The sequence below is a fragment of the Tachyglossus aculeatus genome, chromosome X1 (assembly GCF_015852505.1).
Source record: "Tachyglossus aculeatus isolate mTacAcu1 chromosome X1, mTacAcu1.pri, whole genome shotgun sequence".
NCBI lineage: Eukaryota > Metazoa > Chordata > Mammalia > Monotremata > Tachyglossidae > Tachyglossus > Tachyglossus aculeatus.
In genome coordinates, this window is record NC_052101.1 from 85,788,046 (window position 1) to 85,808,356 (window position 20,311).

Here is a 20,311-nt window from a genome sequence, read left to right on the forward strand (position 1 = left end):
GCTGTGACATCCCTGACTGACACTCTGGGAAGGGTAATGGACAGCTCCACATAATTGAAGGGATACAACCAATAAAGGAATAAATACCGTAAAAGGCACTCTCCCTCCAAATCACCAAATATGCCAGACCTATCCAAGTCCCAGGAGTAAAACAGCTTCTGTACATGAATGCCCTTATGCTCTGCCCTCTAGACAGCCTTGGGGTCTGAGGCAGATAAATTACCAGACAGCCATTTTCTCTGTTTTCACTTATCTCTAGCTATTGTTTGGGAAATCGGGTGTGCCCTAGACCTCAAACCATTGTGTTTACTTTTCACATCTGAGTTCAATTTTCCTGGTTTGGACAGGCATCTACCTGTTCACCGGCTCCTGAGAACAGGCAGCAGAACTTTGGGGTGGATGAGAGAGAGAGAAAGCAGCCTATCTCGAGGCTCGGGACTCCCTTTACTCCCTCAGTGGAACTTTTTCCTCCCGGCTTTCCCCTGTAAATCTGGGATCCCTTTTGAAGAATCCCGCCTTGCCATTGGAGTGATCTTGTACCCTTCAGCAACACTATTCTGCACTTCTTCAACCCTTTTCTCTGAAAGAACTTAAGAGGTTTTCTGCCCTGGAGATCATAGTGATTTGGTTCAAACCCTGCTCACAGTACTGTGCTACGGTCACATCTTCAAAGCTCACTGAGCCAGGAGAGACTAAGAAGCTTGCGAATGACTAATTTGGTGACAGGACTGGTAGCAGGATTCAGGTTCCTTGGCTAGTGCTCTGTCCTCCAAACCAGCATGAGATCATGTGTGAAAAACACTCCTCATTAGAAAGACAGACTCTAACTTTAAGGGATGATTAGTTATTCAAAGGTGTGGCAATGAATTACAAATGTCAGTAGCAAGCTGGTTCTTGACAGTGGTTCCACTTACTTTAGGTACTTTCCTCTTTGAACCTTCCACGCTGTCGGCTTCTTCATGCTCCTTTGCTCCTTGGGTGAGGTTTGTGTAACTGACCAGCTTTCCAAGGAGTGATGACACCTTTGGTCGAGTATCCAACTCCTCCTGCAACAGAACAAAACTGTGAAATTGGATTGTTTTCTGATAGGAAGGGGCCAGGCTCATCGGGAATATCATAAGAATCTATGGACGTAGGTTGACTACAGGGGCCACTGGTGACACTCAAAATTACTGGACCCTGCAGAGGCACAAGATGTCACACAGATAATGTGTGTCTACCAACTCTCCCAAGCACTTAGTACAGTGCTCTGCACACAGTAAACACTCAATAAATACCACTGATTGATGTATTATGCCAGGCAGGCAGCGTAGTGTAATTTTTGGAAGCCTGACCAAGTCCACTCGAACCTAGAGTGTTTCTCTGGGGGGGATGGGCGGGGAGGTGTTTAACCTTAATGCCCCCCAACTTGCTCCAGAATCTTTGTGTTCCCTTCCCATGTTCCTGTGAATTTGGATGTCGCTTCTGAATCATAGAATTTGGTAGTGGCAGCTGAGGTGGAGGAAGGCTGGGTGCTGACAATAAAAATCCCTGACATAAAGGCTGGCCAGGGACATAGCTGTCCCGGACAGGGGACAGACCAGATGAAAACTGGGCGGTCTGGTATGAAACCTGACTAATGGTCACCTTAATGTTGCCCAAGGCTCTGAGCTAATCTCACACTCACGTTAAAATTCAGCTGGGAAGACCCTGGGATAAAAGTAGACACAATTTTTAAAGACTCCTTATTTTATTGTTAAAATCAATTTATGAAGCATCAATGAAAGTACCAAAAAGTCCATTTGAAACCTCCCCTGCCAAGGTCTTGTTGGAAAAATGCTTTCTAAATAGTTCAGATGCTAATTTCTAACTCCCTTTTCTTGTAAGCTCTTTGAGGGTATGCCTCATACCTACCAACTCCATCATGATTTCCCAAGTGCTTAGTACAGTTCTCTACACACAGTAATCGCTCAAAAATGCCATTGATTGATTCCTTGCACCACAGCGCAGTTATCCAGGCACTCCAGCATCAAAGCAATTAGAAAATCCAAGAGGTACAGGACCTAAGGCCCACACAAAATTAGGGGGAGGCTCCCTTCCTTTCATGCCTGCATGCGTGGACTATCCCCATGACTAGTCCATTGTAATTGTTACAAATAAATTAATATAATTTAATTCTGATGAACTACAACCCCGATAGCCCCTCAGGCAGTTGAGACAAAAAGTGAGGCTGCACACTTCCTTGTTGGCACACGCTGTTGAGTGCCTGCCAGGGCAGTTTAAAGCTGCCTTCTGGGCCTTTGCTTATTTAATGCTGCCTCATCCCCAGCTGTTTTAATCCCATTGAATCGGTTTAGATGGGATCTACAGTTCCTTGACTTTTCTAATGCCAGAATCAGTCCTTCAGATGAAATGAAGGAATGTTGTCAAAATGGGGGAAAAAACCTGCCCTGAAACTCATTCCATTAACCACAAGAGTACAAAATGAATAGTAGGCTTCAGGTCAGAAGCTCTTTCTAATGGGGAAGCAGTGTGGCTCAGTGGAAAGAGCCCGGGTTTTGGAGTCAGACTTCATGAGTTCAAATCCCGGCTCCGCCAATTGTCAGCTGAGTGACTCTGGGCAAGTCACTTAACTTCTCTGGGCCTCAGTTACCTCATCTGTAAAATGGGGATTAAGATTGTGAGCCCCCCGTGGGACAACCTGATTGCCTTGTAACCTCCCCAGCACTTAGAACAGTGCTTTGCACATAGTAAGCACTTCATAAAAATGCCATCATTATTTATAATACCAGGACAGCCCCAAACACTGGTATCATGGGATCTCTTTAAGCACCTTAGACAGAGGCACTGACAATAATATCACCTTGTTTTCCACTGAAATTGACTCTTATTAAGAATGGTTCTTTCCTCCTTTTTTTTTTTTCAATGGTATTTGCTAAGGGCTTACTATATGTTCCAGGCACTGTACTAGGCGATGGGTAGATACAAGATAATCAGGTTGGACACAGTCCTGGTCCCACATGGGGCTCACAGTCTTCATCCTCATTTTACAGTTGAGGTAACTGAGGCACAGAAAAGTTAAGTGATTTACTCTAGGTCACATGGCAGACAAGTGGCAGAACCAGGATTAGAACCCAAGTCCTCTGACTCCCAGGCCCAGGCTTTTTCCATTAGGCCACACTGCTTCTCTAATAATAATATCTTGGATTTGTATAATGCCAGTTTTTTTCCAAAGTGCTTTCACTTGATTGATCTCATTTTATCTTCCCAACATTCCTCCGAGGTAGGAAGAGGCAGATATTAGCATCCTCATTTTATAGAGGCAGTGTGGTCTATTGGAAAGAGCATAGGCATGGGTGTCAGAGGACCTGGCTTCTAATTCTGCTCTGCCACTTACCTGCTGTGTGACCACAGGCAAGTCATTTAACTTTTCTGTGCCTCAGTTCCCTCATCAGCAAAATGGAAATTCAATACCTGTTCCCCCTTCTACTTAGATTGTGAGCCCCATATGGGGCCTGACTATCCTATATCTACCCCAGTGCTTAACACAGTGCTTGGCACATAATAAGCACTTAACAATTACTATTATTATTGTTATTGTTGTTTATGTTGTTATTCAGGAAACTGAGGCCCAGAGAGGTTAAGTGACTTTCCCAAGGTCACTGAGCAGGCCAATGGCAGAGCTGGGACTAGAGCCAAGGAACCAAGGGACTAGAACCAGGGAATAATAATAATAGTAATAATAATAATAATAATAATGGCATTTATTAAGCGCTTACTATGTGCAAAGAACTGTTCAGCATGGCTTAGTGGAAAGAGCACAGGCTTGGAAATCAGAGGACGTGGGTTCTAATCCTGGCTCTGCCACTTGTCAGCTGTGTGCCCTTGGGTAAGTCACTTAACTTCTCTGTGCCTCAGTTACCTCATCTGTAAAATGGAGATTAAAAGTGTGAGCCCCATGAGACAACCTGATTACCCTGTATCTACCCCAGCACTTAGAACAGTGCATAGCATAAAGTAACTGCTTTACAAATACCATTATTATTATTATTGTTGTTATTATTATTATTATTATCCAAGGTTCCCTGACTCCCAGGTCCAGGTGTTTTCCCCCAGGCCACACTCAAACCCAATTGATTCCTAAGAGACTCAGGTCATAATCCCCAAACAAAATTTGCATTTTTACCTCAAATAAAGCCAAGTTTCTATCATGGTGATCACTTCCTTTGGCTGCTTCAGACAGGCTGAGGAAGGGACTGCTTTCTTTGTGATTACAATGACCTGCAGAGATAAACAGAAACCACATAAGATACGCCCAGGACTGAGTTCAAGTATATATGCAAGATAATTTACCTCTACATTGGTTACTAAAGGAGAAGATATATAGACAATGGAGGAACTGGAGGAAGATGTAGGGGAGAAAGCTAAGTTTGGGCACTTCTGGCCTCAACAATATGTAAATGATTTAACAAAAACAGTCAAGAGTTCTCAGAAAACATGTCTATTAATGAACTCAGAGGATGAGTCCATTTCTTTAAATAACAATGGTAATAAAGTGCTTATTACATGCAAAGCACTGTATGAGCACTGGAGTAGAATAGATTCAATCAGACACAGTTCTTTCTTCCACATGGGGCTCACATTCCAAGAGGGAGAGAGAACAGGTATTGGATCCTCTTCTACAGATGAGGGAACTGAGGCATAAAGCCTTGCCCAAGGTCACACAGCAGTCAAGTGACAGAGCCAGGATTAGAAACCAGGTTGCGTGATTCCCAGTCCTGCCCGTTCTACTAGGCCACGCTGCATCTTATTTAAATGACTTAATTCCTACTTAAATGATGTAAGGGGAGTAACAGAAACAGCCAGTGGTAAAATATTCTCCTATTTCTCCATGTACATATAATGCATATAAGGCCCTTCCCTTCCTAAGTGCAGAAGGGCAGGAGCCTATGATTACTAGAGAAAAGGGGATGGAAATGATGCTGAATTGTCAGCCCAGAGCCTGGATCGAGTCTGACTGGCACGGAGCAAAACTGAGAAACAAATCCAACAGAGCGGGCACTTTCTGTGCCAGGGTACTGTCTCAAGCGATTAGCGACAATTAACTAAACGAGATAGGGTGATCATGCAGGAAGATATCCATCGGGTTCTACAGCACAAGAGATAATCATCACCTTATAAAGCAATTACATAGCATTCTACTCTTTGCAAAGACCTTCCGATCATCTTCACTGGTTATATTTATATTGTCTGTCTTCCCCTCTGACGTTAAGCTCGTTGTGGGCAGGGAATGTGTCTACCAGCTCTGTTGTATTGTACTCTCCCAGGCACTAGTACAGTGCTCTGCACACAGTAAGCGCTCAATAAACATGGCTGATTGAGTGATCCGGCTGATAAGCAAGCCGTTGGAACAGAATGTGAACTAGAAGGCAGTGAACCTGGGTACTAATCCCAGTGGTTTAGCAATTCTAGGTAAACTGTCACAGCTTTCTGTAGAACAGTTTCCCCATTTTGTAAAAACAGGATTTAGCCACGCTACCCAATATGGGCCTCACAGAGATGATTTGAGAAGAGAAATAATGTTTATGATGTGCTTGGGGTTAGAGTCATTTTCACATGGAAGAAAACCCCAGGAAGAGAGCTGGTTAGCTTCTGAACTTCCCTTTGACCAGCATGAATTTCACACATTTCAGATCTGGGTGATTTCAGGAACTATATAGAAGAGATCTGGTAGTTCAGCAATTCTGAGAGCACACTGAAAAACAGCAAACTAACCCCCTGAGCACAACTGTGACTAAAGGGTCTCCCTAAATAGATGGCTTTGTGTGTGCATGCCTGTGCCTATGTGGAGAGCAAAACGACTGAAACAAAGCCAACTGCCTGCCTATCGGGGGAGGTTCATTTCAAACCAAAGAAGTAGCCCAGTCGGTAGTTCTTTTAGGGTTCAATCTGGCTGGCTTTAGATTTTGAGCAGCAATTTCATATGATTATAACCAGAGTAGTCTGAGTGAAAAAAGCTGTGTATTGTTCACATGCTAGTTCAAGTGGATGAATACTAAACCTAGGAAGAACGAGCCAGAGAAATAAAACATTTTCTCAGAAGCATCCTCTCTCACCCAGAGCCTGGGTTTTTACAAAATGGAAACCCATCTACCAATATTTGAGCCCTGCCAATCTGGACTAGGTCTTCTGGGACAAGGCAGACTCAGACCAGATTTCCTTCAGTCAATCAATCAATCATATTTATTGAGCACCAACGGTGTATCGAGCACTTCACTAAGTGCTTGGGTGTAGCCCTAGATTGAACCCTGGCTAGAAAGAAAGAAAACATCTAGGCAGAGAGTACACACAGACCTTCTAAAGCAACTTTTAGGATGACTGGGGAGAAAATGACCCTCTCCAGAGGAAAGGATTCAAGCCAAATTGCAGTCCACCACTCTCCCCACCTTCAAAACCTTCCTAAAATCACATCTCCTCTAAGAGGCCTTCCCCAACTAAGCCTAAGCCCTTATTCCCCTTACCAGTCACCCCCGGTGTTGAGAATGCACTTGGTTGGGAATCCTTAAGCACTTTGATACCCACCCCAGCCCCACAGTACTTATGGACTTATACTCTACTATTTCTCCTATCTGCCATTTATTTTAATGTCTGTCTCCCCCTGTAGACTGTAAGCTCCTTGTGGGCAGGGCTCACATCTACCAACTCTATTATATTGTACTTTCCCAGGCACTTAGTACAGTGCTCTGCCCGTGGTAAACAATGAATACCAGTATTTGACTGATTGACAGAATCACTCTTTTCCTGCGTTCACCTCTGGGTGCAACCTGCTGATGTGTCCATTTTTAAAGCTTCAAGATGGCAGCCCAAAGGCCCCCTGTCCCCCCGTCTTGCCCCATCGAACTAGAACTACTTAATGTATTTAAGATTTTAACCAAGATTGGGAAGAGGTTGAAGAAAACATCCCTTCAAGGGGAAACACAGAGCTGGGGAAGTGAGGACTTCCTGATCCGTCAGATCCAGAAAGAAAGAAAACTTGGCTCAGAATGGGTTATGAGGAAGTGGTTTACGAAATGCCAGGAATTGTTTATGGTTTGGAAAATCAGAGTGGAGTTAGGTAAGAGCCCTTTCTTGTGGAGCAGAGACTGTGAGCACCATGTGGGACAGGGACTGTATCTAACCTGATTATCTTATATCTACCCCAGCGCTTAGCACAGCTCCTGGCATATAGTAAGCTCGCCCGCTTACCCGCCCGCTCGCCCGCCATCACATCGCGTGGCCCCCCCTGCTCCCGATAGGATCCTCTCCTCAGAGCGCCCCCATAGACGCCCGGGGCTCCGTTCCCGAGAGGCCTGCCCGCCATCACACTGCATGGACCCCGCTGCTCCCGGAAGGATCCTCTCCTCAGAGCACCAGAGAGGCCCACGATGGCCGACCGTTCCCGAGAGGCCCGCCCCCCCCCCCACGCCATCACACCACGTGGCCCCCGCTGTTCCGGGAAGGCTCCTCTCCTCCGAGCGCCGCCATAGACGCCCCCTGCTTCCACCCCCGCCCCACTTAAGCGACCTTCCTTCCTGTCCTGACTGACTCTCCCCCCACCCCGGGAAAAAGGCCCTTGTTATCACCAAGTTACATTAACGACAACCTCATTCGCACCTACTCAGCCCTCCTGTCCCGCCATCCACCCCCGGGGCCTGGAATGCCCTCCCTCTGCCCATCTGCTAAGCTAGCACTCTTCCTCCCTTCAAGGCCCTACTGAGAGCTCACCTCCTCCAGGAGGCCTTCCCAGACTGAGCCCCTTCCTTCCTCTCCCCCTCGTCCCCCTCTCCATCCCCCACATCTTACCTCCTTCCCTTCCCCACAGCACCTGTATATGTGTATATATGTTTGTACATATTTATTACTCTATTTTACTTGTACCTGTCTATTCTATTTATTTTATTTTGTTAGTATGTTTGGTTTTGTTCTCTGTCTCCCCACTGTTGGGTAGGGACTGTCTCTATATGTTGCCAACTTGTACTTCCCAAGTGCTTAGTACAGTGCTCTGCACACAGTAAGCGCTCAATAAATACGATTGATTGATTGATTAACAAATTCCATTATTAGTACTATTAGAGGGAGAGATGATCACTAGGCAAAGGGAGGATGGGAAGAGGGTAGAAGGTGGGACTAATACAGTGGTTCTGAAAGCTCCAGGGACGCAGCTGGTGGAAGCAGAGGCTTTTTAGGACTAAGATGACTCAGAGGTTTGGCTGAGATGGCCGACAATCCCGGGCCAGGTCACTTCCACCCCCATCTGTTGTCTCTTTTCACTTTGCTCTGCTTCTTGACATTCCTGGCTCTCTTTCAGGCACTGAGTCCAGGGTATTTACCCATGGACCCCAGGCGGGAATCTGGACACTCTATTGATCGCTCCTGCCTAGTAACAATAAATCAATCGATTGTATTGATTGAGTGCTTACTGTGTTCACAGCACTGTACCAAGTGCTTGGGAGAGCACAACATAACAGAGTGGGTAGACGTTCCCTACCCAAAACACGCTTACAGTCTAACATTAACTAGACATTTCCTGTGCGTTTCTACCTTGTTCCCCTTCTTCAGCCCGTTCTGGCCTAGAAAGAGGATGCTATTCTATTCAAGTCCTCTAACCTTCCACATTCTGAGGTCTGGAAGGAAGGAATGGCCCATGTCCTCCCCCTGGCCTGGAATGCCCTCCCTCCACACATCCGCCAAACTAGCTCTCTTCCTCCCTTCAAAGCCCTACTGAGAGCTCACCTCCTCCAGGAGGCCTTCCCAAACTGAGCCCCCTTTTTCCTCTCCTCCTCCCAACCCCCCCCGGCTCTGCCCCACCCCCTTCCCCTCCCAACAGCACTTGTGTATATTTGTACAGATTTATTACTCTATTTTACTTGTACATATTTACTACTCTATTTATTTTGTTAATGATGTGCATATAGTCTTCTAGACTGTGAGCCTACTGTTGGGTAGGAACCGTCTCTATATGTTGCCAACTTGCCAACTTGTACTTCTCAAGCACTTAGTACAGTGCTCTGCACACAGTAAGCGCTCAATAAATACGATTGAATTAATGAATGAATATAGCTGTAATTCTATTTGTTCTGACGGTTTTGACACCTGTCTACATGTTTTGTTTTGTTGTCTGTCTCCCCCTTCTAGACTGTGAGCCCGCTGTTGGGTAGGGACCATCTCTATATGTTGCCGACTTGTACTTCCCAAGTGCTTAGTACAGTGCTCTGCACACAGTAAGCACTCAATAAATATGATTGAATGAATGAATGAATGAACTATTTTCACTGTCACTGAATGCAGCTCATACTGCAGAGCTCTAGTACTGTCAAACTCTGATAAGAATAATAACTTATCATGTTGGTGCTTATTAAGTGTTTACTATGTGTCTAACACTAGGCTAAGCACTGGGGTAGATACAAGATAATCAGCTTCAGAGTCAATCCCTGTCCCACATGGGGCTCACACTCTAAGTAAGAGAGAATAGAATTTAACCCCCATTTTACAGGTGAGGAAACTGAGGCATAGATAAGTTAAGTGCTACAAAACTTGACAATGTGATAGACATTGCCAATAAAGCTCCAGGCATCCTGCCCTAGAGGTTAACCTGCGGTGATGAGAAGCCACATGCTGAACTTAATCTACTCATCAATCAACAGTATTTATTGAGCACCTAAGGGGTGCACAGCCCTATACAAAGTCCTTGGGGGAGTACAATAAAATTAGTACACATGATCCCTACTACTTTAAAGGAGATTGCAATCAGGTGAGGGAGACAAACGATAAAATAATTTTCAGAAAGAAGGGAGCAAGTAAGGTATGTATGCAAGTGCTGCAGGGGAGGAAGGAGGACACAGAAGTTGTGAAATAGCAGTTGGGGGGAGATGAGAGATTAATTGGGGAAGACCTCCTAAGGTGATGTGATTTCAGAAGGGCTTTGAAGAAAGGGAGAGCATACAGTAAGCGCTCAATAAATATGATTGAATGAATTGAACGAAGGAGAACAGAGTTTCAGGCAGGAAGGAGGTTGGGAGCAAGAGGTCACCTGTGTGAGAGATAAGAACAAGGCATGGTGAGTAGATTAGGATGAGAAAAGTGAAAAGTGAGGGCTGGGGTGGAGAGTGGGGAAAAAGCACAATTGAGATTGAAGTACCGAGAGTAGTTGGGCATTAGTGGAGTGGAGTGTGTGGGCTGGGTGAAGTAGGAGGGAAATCAATCAATCAATCAATCAATCGTATTTATTGAGCACTTACTATGTGCAGAGCACTGTACTAAGCGCTTGGGAAGTACAAATTGGCAACACATAGAGACAGTCCCTACCCAACAGTGGGCTCACAGTCTAAAAGGGGGAGACAGAGAACAAAACCAAACATACCAACAAAATAAAATAAATAGGATAGAAATGTACAAGTAAAATAAATAAATAAATAAATAGAGTATTTATTAAATTAAGGGAAAGAGCCTTAAAGTCACAGGTTAAGAGTTTCTACTTGATGTGGAGCAGAATGAGCAATCATTGGAGGTTTTGAGGAGTGGGAAAACAAATGCAGAATATTTTAGGAAAATGATTCAGGCAGCAGAGAGAAGTACGGACTGGAGAGAGGAGAGATCCAAGGAAGGAGAGAAGTCAGCAAGGAGGCTTATGCATTAGTCAAGATAAAAGTATCTATATAACCTACCCATAATCTGGGCCAGCTGGAGTTCAAGATCACTTTTTGAAACAACTTTTCTGTTTCCAGGTGGATCCGTATGGCTCAGGGGCAAATCTTCATGAAGACGATTGCTAGCCATGGCCAGTGAGTGGTCACCCCTTGGGGGCACGAGGCCCTAAAGACCAGTTCAGACCTTGGGCTGGTTCCTAGGCAACAGTCCCTCATAATCCAACTACGCATCATAGAACAAGCAAAGTGGCAACCAATCAAAGGCCTTCGAGGATCTAATTAGCATGAAGCCTGGGGCAGAGCTAGCGCAAATTTTAATATTCAACAATTAAAAATAAACATACTCAGTCATGTTTTCCCATAGGCTATGAGCCCCGTGTGGGGAAGAGACTATGTCTGACCTGATTATTTTCTACCTACCCCAGAGCTTAGTACAGTACTTGATACATAGTAAGTGCCAAACAAATACCACAATTATTATTTTTATTGTTGTTATTTGCCTCTCTTCCCAGCTTCATTGGCCTTCAGCATTCATTGTGCTAAATATGCAGTTTTCAGAGAATTGACTAGAGCTCTTTAGGAACCAGGTGCCTTCGCCTTTCTCATTACCTTCTTTACAACGCAAATCTAATAAATAAATTATCCTTTCTTTATCCGTCCACTGTTCTGAGTGTTGGGCCTTTGTTACAGTACTATGTCCACTTTGGAACACACAACTGAAGAGGGGTGTGGAGAATAAGAGGCTCCAAGGCCAAAGAAATTCATTAATGGATTGCAAAATGGGCCTAAGGAATTGCGGTTCATTTAGCTCAAAGAAGAGAAGACTGAGGCAGGATTTAATATATGACGTGCCATTAAATGGGAGGAAGTGAGTAGCTGTTTTTCTGTTTCCAGAACAGGGCACAACAGGGAATTAACAAGGCTTAAATGGAAGAAAGAAGGATTTAGGTGAGAATTTTAAAGGTCTTCTTGTATAGAAGGGTTCATAACCGTAGGGAAGGCTTTGGAGCCTCCCTCTCTGGAAATTTTTATGAAAAGGTGACCTAGGGTGGTTGAAAGGATGAAAAAGCTTTCTGGCAGGCAGAGGGCAGGGAAATAAAATGACTTTCCTAGATGATTTATCATCACAGGAAACTTTCAGTTACTCCTCTGAAATCAGACAGATGACTTGCTCTTGGTCTTGCCCCTGTCTACGATAAAGAGACCTTCCATCCGTACTCTATTAACTAAGTAAAATTGATGAATAGTTTGGTCCAATCCCTTCCCATCCCCCATATTGCTGCCCTGTCCTTATTCCTAGATTCTGGAGACTGTGCTTTCTAAAAACTTAAGCTTCAACTTCTGTGTTTCATTGTAAGGCTGCCCACCCCAGCCCTCACCAATGCTGCTGCCAAGACTCCAGGTGAGACTGTAAAGCCCTTGTGGGCGGGGATCAGGTCTACCAACTCTATTGTATTGGACTCTCCCAAGCACTTAGTACATGACTCTGCACACAGTAAGTGCTCAATAAACACCTTTGATTGATTGACTGATCCATCTCCTATACTCTGAGGAGTATACATCCTTCCCGTCTCACAAACCCGCAACCTTGGTGTCATCCTCAACTCTGCTCTCTTGTTCACCCCTCACATCCCATCTGTCACCAAAACCTGCTGGTCTCACCTCCGCAACATCACCAAGATCCGCCCTTTCCTCTCCATCCAAACTGCTACCTTGCTGGTTCAATCTCTCATCCCATCCTGACTGGATTACTGCATCAGCCTCCTCTCTGATATCCCATCCTCCTGTCTCTCCCCCCTTCAATCTATACTTCCGGCTGCTGCCTGGATTATCTTTGTGCAGAAGCACTCTGGGCATATTACTCCCCTCCTCAAAAATCTCCAGTGGCTACCAGTCAACCTATGCATCAGGCAAAAACTCCTCACTCTCAGCTTCAAGGCTATCACCTCGCCCCCTTTTACCTCACCTCCCTTCTTTCCTTCTACAACCCAGCCCGCACCTTCCGCTCCTCTACCGCTAACCTCCTCACTGTGCCTCGTTCTCGCCTGTCCCACCGCCGACCCCTGGCCTGGAATGCCCTCCCTCCGCACATCCGCCAAGCTAGCTCTCTTCCTCCCTTCAAAGCCCTACTGAGAGCTCACCTCTTCCAGGAGGCCTTCCCAGACTGAGCCCTCTCCTTCCTCTCCCCCTCCTCCCCCTCCCCAACCCCCCCGCCTTACCTCCTTCCCCTCCCCACAGCAACTATATATATGTTTGTACATATTTATTACTCTATTTTACTTGTACATATTTACTATTCTATTTATTTTATTTTGTTAATATGTTTTGTTTTGTTGTCTGTCTCCCCCTTCTAGACTGTAAGCCCGCTGTTGGGTAGGGACCATCTCTATATGTTGCCAACTTGTGCTTCCCAAGTGCTTAGTACAGTGCTCTGCACACAGTAAGCGCTCAATAAATACGATTGAGTGAATGAATGAATGAATTGCTGAGTTCCTTATCATCCCTCTTGCACCCTCATGTCTTCCTAAATTTCCCATCATCGCTGGAAGAATCTCTTCTCATTGGCTTTAAGGCTCTCCAGCAAATGGTTTCCACCTTCCTAGCTGCCTTTTTCTTCTGCTCTAGCCCAGCTCATTCTTTAATCTTTGCCCAAGCTAACTTGCTCACCTCCAAATTTCCCTAGCGAAAAAACCATGGGTCTGGAAGTCAGAGGACCTGGATTCTAATCCTGCCTCTGCCACTTGTTTGATGTGTGACTTTGGGCAAATCACTTCACTTCTCGATGCCTCAGTTACCTCATCTAAAATGGGGATTAAAATTGAGTCCTATTTGAGACAAGGACAGTATCCAACCCAGTGATCTAGATTCTACTGCAGCACTTAGAATAGTGTTAGTGCCTAACAAAGAACATTTAAAAAAATATATTGCACAGACCATTTCCCCCACCTAGGACGCCTTCCCTCTGCCTCTAGGCCAATTCACATTCCTACCTTCTATTAAAGGTCAATTAATTGTCCACTAAGAAGCCTTTGGAAATTAACCCCATCTTGAGCCTGGTCACCAATCAATGATGTTTATTGATGGCATTCTACTAAGCGCTTGGGAAAGTAAAATTGAGTAAGTGGCCATAGCTACCCCAGTCCTTATGAATATTTTTCTTAGGTATATTTCTTAAGCAATCAAGGAATGGTATTTATTGAGCGCTTACTGTGCACAGAGAGCTGTACTAAGTGCTTGGGAAAGTCCAGTACAGAGTTGGTAGATGTGATCCCTGTCCACAAGGAGCTTTCTGTCTACAGGGGGAGACAGACGTTAAAATAAACTGTTTTTTCATGCCCAGGCACTTGCACTTTTTAAGGCACTTGTACTTGGATTTGTACCCTTTATTCACCCTCCCTCAACCCCGCAGCACTTATGGACATATTAGTTATTTATTTATATTAATGTCTGTCTCCCCCCTCTAGACTGTATGCTTCTTGTGGGCAAAGATCATGTTGATCAACTCTTATAATTGTATTCTCCCAAGCACTTAGTACAGTGCTCCGTACACAGTAAGCACTCAATAAATATGATTGATGGATTTTTATCTAATTGAATATTTTAATTTTAAGTAAGACTGTATCCTGTCTTTTCCCATCTCTATGATTAGATTGTAAAATCCTCAAGGCCAGGGACCATATCTTATTCTTACAATTTTTTTATGGTACTTGTTAACTACTGTGCTTGGCACCAAGCACAGTATTAAGCGCTGGGGTAGGTACAAGATAAATAGGTTGTAAACAGCCCCTGTCCATGTGGAGGTCACAGTCTAAGTAGGATGGAGTAGGATTTAATCCCTTTTTTGCAGATGAGGCAACTGAGGCCCAGAGATGTTGAATGACTTGCCCAAGGTCACACAGCAGACAAGTGGCAGAACCAGAATTAGAACCCAGGTCCTCTGACTCCTAGGCCTGTGCTCTTTCCACTACGTCACACTGCTTCCCTGGTGTGCCTACTCAAACTGTGATTGACCAATCAGACAATCAATGTTATTTATCGAGCACCAACTGCGTGATGATGATGATAGCTGCCCAATAAACCGCTTCCAGTGCGTTCCCTCTTCTTCAGCAATCTGCCTCTATTCCCAAGTGGTAGGAACCAGCCCAGAATGCAACTCCCATTTGACCAGACCTACCTTCATCTAAAGACTTCATCCCCTTACTGTGGGGGTTCCTCAAGGTTCAGTTCTTGGTCCCCATCTGTTCTCGATCTACACTAACTCCCTTGGTGACCTCATTCACTCCCACGGCTTCAGCTATCATCTCTACACTGATGACACCCAAATCTATATCTCTGCCCCTGCTCTCTCCCCCTCCCTCCAGGCTCGCATCTCCTCCTGCCTTCAGGACATCTCCATCTGGATGTCTGCCTGCCACCTAAAACTCAACATGTCTAAGACTGAACTCCTTGTCTTCCCTCCCAAACCCTGCCCTCTCCCTGACTTTCCCATCACTGTTGACGGCACTACCATCCTTCCCGTCTCACAAGCCCGCAACCTTGGTGTCATCCTCGACTCCGCTCTCTCGTTCACCCCCACATCCAAGCCGTCACCAAAACCTGCTGGTCTCAGCTCCGCAACATTGCCAAGATCCGCCCTTTCCTCTCCATCCAAACTGCTACCCTGCTCGTTCAAGCTCTCATCCTATCCTGTCTGGACTACTGTATCATCCTCCTCTCCGATCTCCCATCCTCTTGTCTCTCCCCACTTCAATCCATATTTCACGCCGCTGCCCGGATTGTCTTTGTCCAGAAACGCTCTGGGCATGTTACTCCCCTCCTCAAAAATCACCAGTGGCTACCAATCAACCTACGCATCAGGCAGAAACTCCTCACCCTCGGCTTCAAGGCTCTCCATCACCTCGCCCCCTCCTACCTCACCTCCCTTCTCTTCTTCTACAGCCCAGCCCACACCCTCCGCTCCTCTGCCGCTAATCTCCTCACCGTGCCTCGTTCTCGCCTGTCTCGCCGTCGACCCCCGGCCCATGTCATCCCCCTGGCCTGGAATGCCCTCCCTCCACACATCCGCCAAGCTAGCTCTCTTCCCCGCTTCAAAGCCCTACTGAGAGCTCACCTCCTCCAGGAGGCCTTCCCAGACTGAGCCCCCTCCTTCCTCTCCCCCTCCACCTTACCTCCTTCCCTTCCCCACAGCACCTGTATATATGTATATGTTTGTTCGTATTTATTACTCTATTTATTTATTCTACTTGTACATATCTATTCTATTTATTTTATTTTGTTAATATGTTTTGTTTTGTTCTCTGTCTCCCCCTTCTAGACTGTGAACCCACTGTTGGGTAGGGACCGTCTCTATATGTTGCCAACATGTACTTCCCAAGTGCTTAGTACAGTGCTCTGCACACAGTAAGCACTCAATAAATACGATTGATTGATTGATTGATTGATTGATTGACACCGGAATCAGGCCTCAATCTGTCACCCTCCTGATCCTCAATCTGGGCAGGAGTAACCTTTGGCATCAGTCAGTCCCATCCACCTGAGTTAACATTCTACCTCTGCAGGACTCAAAGACAAATGTTGCTGCCCTACCCATTCTGGTGACAGGCCAGAGAGCCCCAAGCCTTGCATTCTGCAAAACCACAGGAACCTGGCACATTTCTGGTTTTTTTTTTACTCTCGGAGGGGTCACTCACGTCATCCGTGTCTTGCAACACCTCTGCTTATGTACTCAACCATAATCATAATCATAATACACAGGTCCTCAATCAGCTCTCTCACTCCAACCCAGCCTGGACACTCCACTCATCTAAAGCCAACCTACTTACTCTGCCTCATTCTCAGCTCTCCCGCTGCCAAGGCCTTGATCTCACCCTCCCTCCCTCCTGCCTGGAAATCTCTTCTCCCTCGTATCTGACAGAACACCACTCTCCCACTCAAAAACCTTATTAACATCACATCTCCTCCAAGAGGGCTTCCCTGACTATCCTCATTTCCCACCCTAGTCACCCTCCCTTCTGCATCATCTATGCACGTGGATCTGTACCCCTTAAACACTTTGTTATTCATCCCACCTCCGCCCCAAACCACTTATGTTCATATCCTTACACTCTACTGTTCCCCACCTCTATTTTATTTTAATGATCATCTTCCTACCCCCACAGACTGTAAGCTCATGGTGCACAGAGAACGTGTCTACCAACTCTGTTGCCACTTAGTACAGTACTCTGCACACAGTAAGTGTTCAATAAATATCAATGATTGATTGATACCAACTCTGTTGTATTGCACTCTCTCAAGCACTTAGTATAGTGCTCTGCACACAGTAAGTGCTCAATAAATACCTCTGATTGATAGACGCCAGGCTCTCTCCTCTGCCCCCTTATTAGTTTTCTTGGTAACTATCATGGTATAACTGAAAGAGCACTAGACTGAGAGTCAGGAGACCCACATTCGAGTCCCAGCTACACCACTGGCCTGCTGTGTGACCTTGGGTGAGTCACTTGACCTCTCTGGGACTCAGTTTCCTCATCTGTAAAATAGGAATGAGACAAATTGTGAGAGCTGGTGGGATGGGACTGTGTCCAATCTCAGCCTTGTATTCTACCCAAGTGCTTAAAAATGCCCTAATCATTATGAATTATTATTATTACTATCTTGGTTATGTAATGATGTAGTAGTAATAAATTATTATTATTCATTATTGTTTACTGAACATCGGCAAAGAGTACAACAGGTGAGAATTAGCACCGGGAAAAACTACAACAACTGGGAATTAGACACAGATTCTGTCCCTGGAGGGGCTCACAGGAAAGATTTGTTGCGTAAAAGTCTGAATTTAAAAGCCTCCACTTTCAAAGTTGCAAAAGAATCTGCTCATGTACTATGTCAAACCACTGATGCTTCGTTTTTTTCATAGATTCCCAATTTTCCTGACCGCAAAACTTCAAACCAACTCTCAATTTTTTCTTTTCTCCTTTACTGCATTTAGGCTGCTTATAAAAAGAGAATAAATATATAATTCAATTGTCTAAAGTTCTAAAAGTGATAAAATCTTTGTTACAATGAATTGTGCCTGACTTTCCCCAGAGAATTTTATTACAGTGCTTCTATAAATATATAACCATCTAGCTTGAGAGATAGGAAAGACTGGATGTTGTATACAGCTGGACTATATAGGTATTTTACTTCATAAACCAGGGCAGGATGAATAAAATATAAATGGATTGGGACTTAAAACCAATTTCAATCAGTAATTAAATTAGTGTCAAGGCATTTTATGTCAGCCTTAGAACAGTGCTCCAGTGCTTAGAACAGTGCATGGCACATAGTAAGCGCTTAACAAATACCATTATTATTATTATTTTATTTTCAAAAATAAGCACAGAGCATGTCAACTCAAAATTGATTCTACTGTACTTTCTCCAACCTCTCTGTGTGTGCAAGAGACTCTTCAAACTATATGCCACAGTTTTACATGGGTGCCGATTCAACTTTTTCCAATACTATCACAATTCAACAATAGGCATTTAAACATGACAGATCGCCATATGAAGGCTGTGAGGTTTCTCTAAACTGTTTCTGCAATTCGCTTTTTAAAATCTTGCAGCCAAGGATCTATGAAAAGGACTGAATTATCACCCCCCAATAAGGCAGGGAGAGATCGAAACTATGGATTTTCATGGTAACAAGACCCCGAGGGCCCCAATTCTTGCCTACTGTCCGGTCTCACTGCTATATAGATCCCAGCCACTATAGTTTAGCACACATACAACATGTAATTTAGCAATCTGCTGCATAGCACAGAAAAACTCATTTTAACTGGGGGGAGGGGGGCGGTTAGCCCCCCTTTCAATCACCACCCTTCTCAAGGACGAACCTTGATTCTGCTGAGGTACCAGATGTTTGTGCTTCATGAATTAAACACACTAATCAGAAATTTTGAATGATTGAGACCTTAAACCAAAGCAGGGCAAAGTTTGGCCGTGCTGTTCAATCAGTCATATTTCAGAATCAGCAACTGGTTAACCATTGCACCATAGGTCCCAGGACTGCTCCCAGAGTGCTACAATGCATTCTGAGATTTTTAAATACATTTCCAATTTGGAGATCATTTAGGCTCTCAAGCTGTGTGCCACTTTCTAGATTAAGCTCTGAAGCCCTACACACATATCCCATTAGGTCCATTAAAATCAAAGAGCGATTGTCAAACACAGCAGCACATGATATGAACACATCCGCTGCCGGAGAACTCGACAAGTGTCTCTCTCCCTTGCTCACCCTCCGGAAGCCCTTGGTTTTTTGTTCTGGCCCATCCGTTCTGGCTCACCTCTCCTCTCAACTGCTTTCCCTGGGTCCAGGGCTTGGTTTCCCATCATTCTCCTTGCTCAATGGACAAAACGGATCACACACTTCTGGATGAGACATTGAACATCCCACGACCAAGAGCTGCACTTGCAGGGGACTGACTCTGTCACCCAAGCAGCTGCCTCAGAAGGAGGAGGCGTGGGGGAGGGAGGGGAAGACTCTCACGGGAGGAGGAAATGATGGACAGGGTGCCCAAGGAGGGAGGAGGAAAAAGGTCTGGAGATCAATTTACTTGACTCCATTGGGAAAAGAACAGGAGGATCAGGACCGCATACCTCTCCACCATGAGCAACTCAGAAGTTGTGTATAGAGCCATGGGCTTCCTTCCTCTCATCCACAGGGCCAGTTCCTGAAAGCCCCTTTAAGTTCCTCTCAAAGTCCCTGCTCACTCCCTCCGATTCCCTTCTCTTCTGGTCAGATGTTCATTTCAGAGGCGATCTTTAGACTCCTCTCAGGATCGATTTGGAAGGGAGATTGAGATCAGACCAGCCAGATCAGCTGTTCTTGGGATCAGATTTTCCCTCCTGGACACCTCACCCAAGGCTGACATTATGATCCTTTTTATAGAAATCAGTGATGCGGTGAGGCTGTTACAGAGGAGGATCCAAAACAAGAAGGGGTGGGCGGCTGGGTACACTGCCTGTTCTCAGTTTAGGTGTGTAAGTGGCTAGTGCCACCGGCTGGGTCTACACACAAGAACGATCCACATCACTGAAGCCTAAAAATACACTTTGGCCTCAGTTACCACCCTCTTTCAGCAACCCCGCCCTCCACCTGTCAATTTCCTTGAAAAATCCAGAAAATTGAAGCCAAACTCTTGCTCTTTGGCTGATTGAGTGATAGCTTATGAAGCTCCCCTCTCCTCGCTCCAGGCCCTGGCTCCCACTGGATTTTCTGTCCCAGAATGCAGATCCTGGCTCGATCCACAGTCATCAACAATTTGAAAAATGTTCCAGCATGTCCCAACATGTCCCATACCTCCCTGCACTCTTCCTGAGCAGCATGAAATGAAGAGCGTATAACAGGGCTTAGATGCCCCGCCTCCCTACCCCACTTGTGTTGTGGAAATGAAATGGGGTGAACAGGCAGTAACTGACAGTTCTGGGGTTCAGTTGGCTGGGCAATGAACTCAATCTCAGCCTCACTGCCCCACACCATCTACATACAGAGCTTTGCCCATTGTACAGTTGGGGAGAGTGAGGCTCAGAGAGATTTGGCTTGTCTCTGGTCCCATAGGGAGCCATACGCAAGCACAGGAATAGAACCCAGGATCTTTGACTCCAAAT

At 45.3% G+C, this 20,311-nt stretch overlaps 1 protein-coding gene across 2 annotated transcripts in view; it reads right to left on the minus strand.

The window, feature by feature from the left end:
• Nucleotides 1-20,311, minus strand: part of SLC12A4 (solute carrier family 12 member 4) — a 74,968-nt gene that overhangs the window by 43,468 nt on the left and 11,189 nt on the right. The window contains exons 1-3 of one of the 2 annotated variants that reach the window (XM_038772859.1): nucleotides 10,683-10,793; nucleotides 4,166-4,260; nucleotides 915-1,046 (exon numbers count right to left, since the gene is read on the minus strand). In XM_038772859.1, coding sequence (XP_038628787.1) covers nucleotides 915-1,046; nucleotides 4,166-4,260; nucleotides 10,683-10,686 — 231 coding nt within the window. In that variant the 5' untranslated portion in view covers nucleotides 10,687-10,793. Of the gene's footprint in view, nucleotides 1-914; nucleotides 1,047-4,165; nucleotides 4,261-10,682; nucleotides 10,794-20,311 lie in introns of those variants that run through there. The other variant, XM_038772858.1, reaches the window with a different exon arrangement.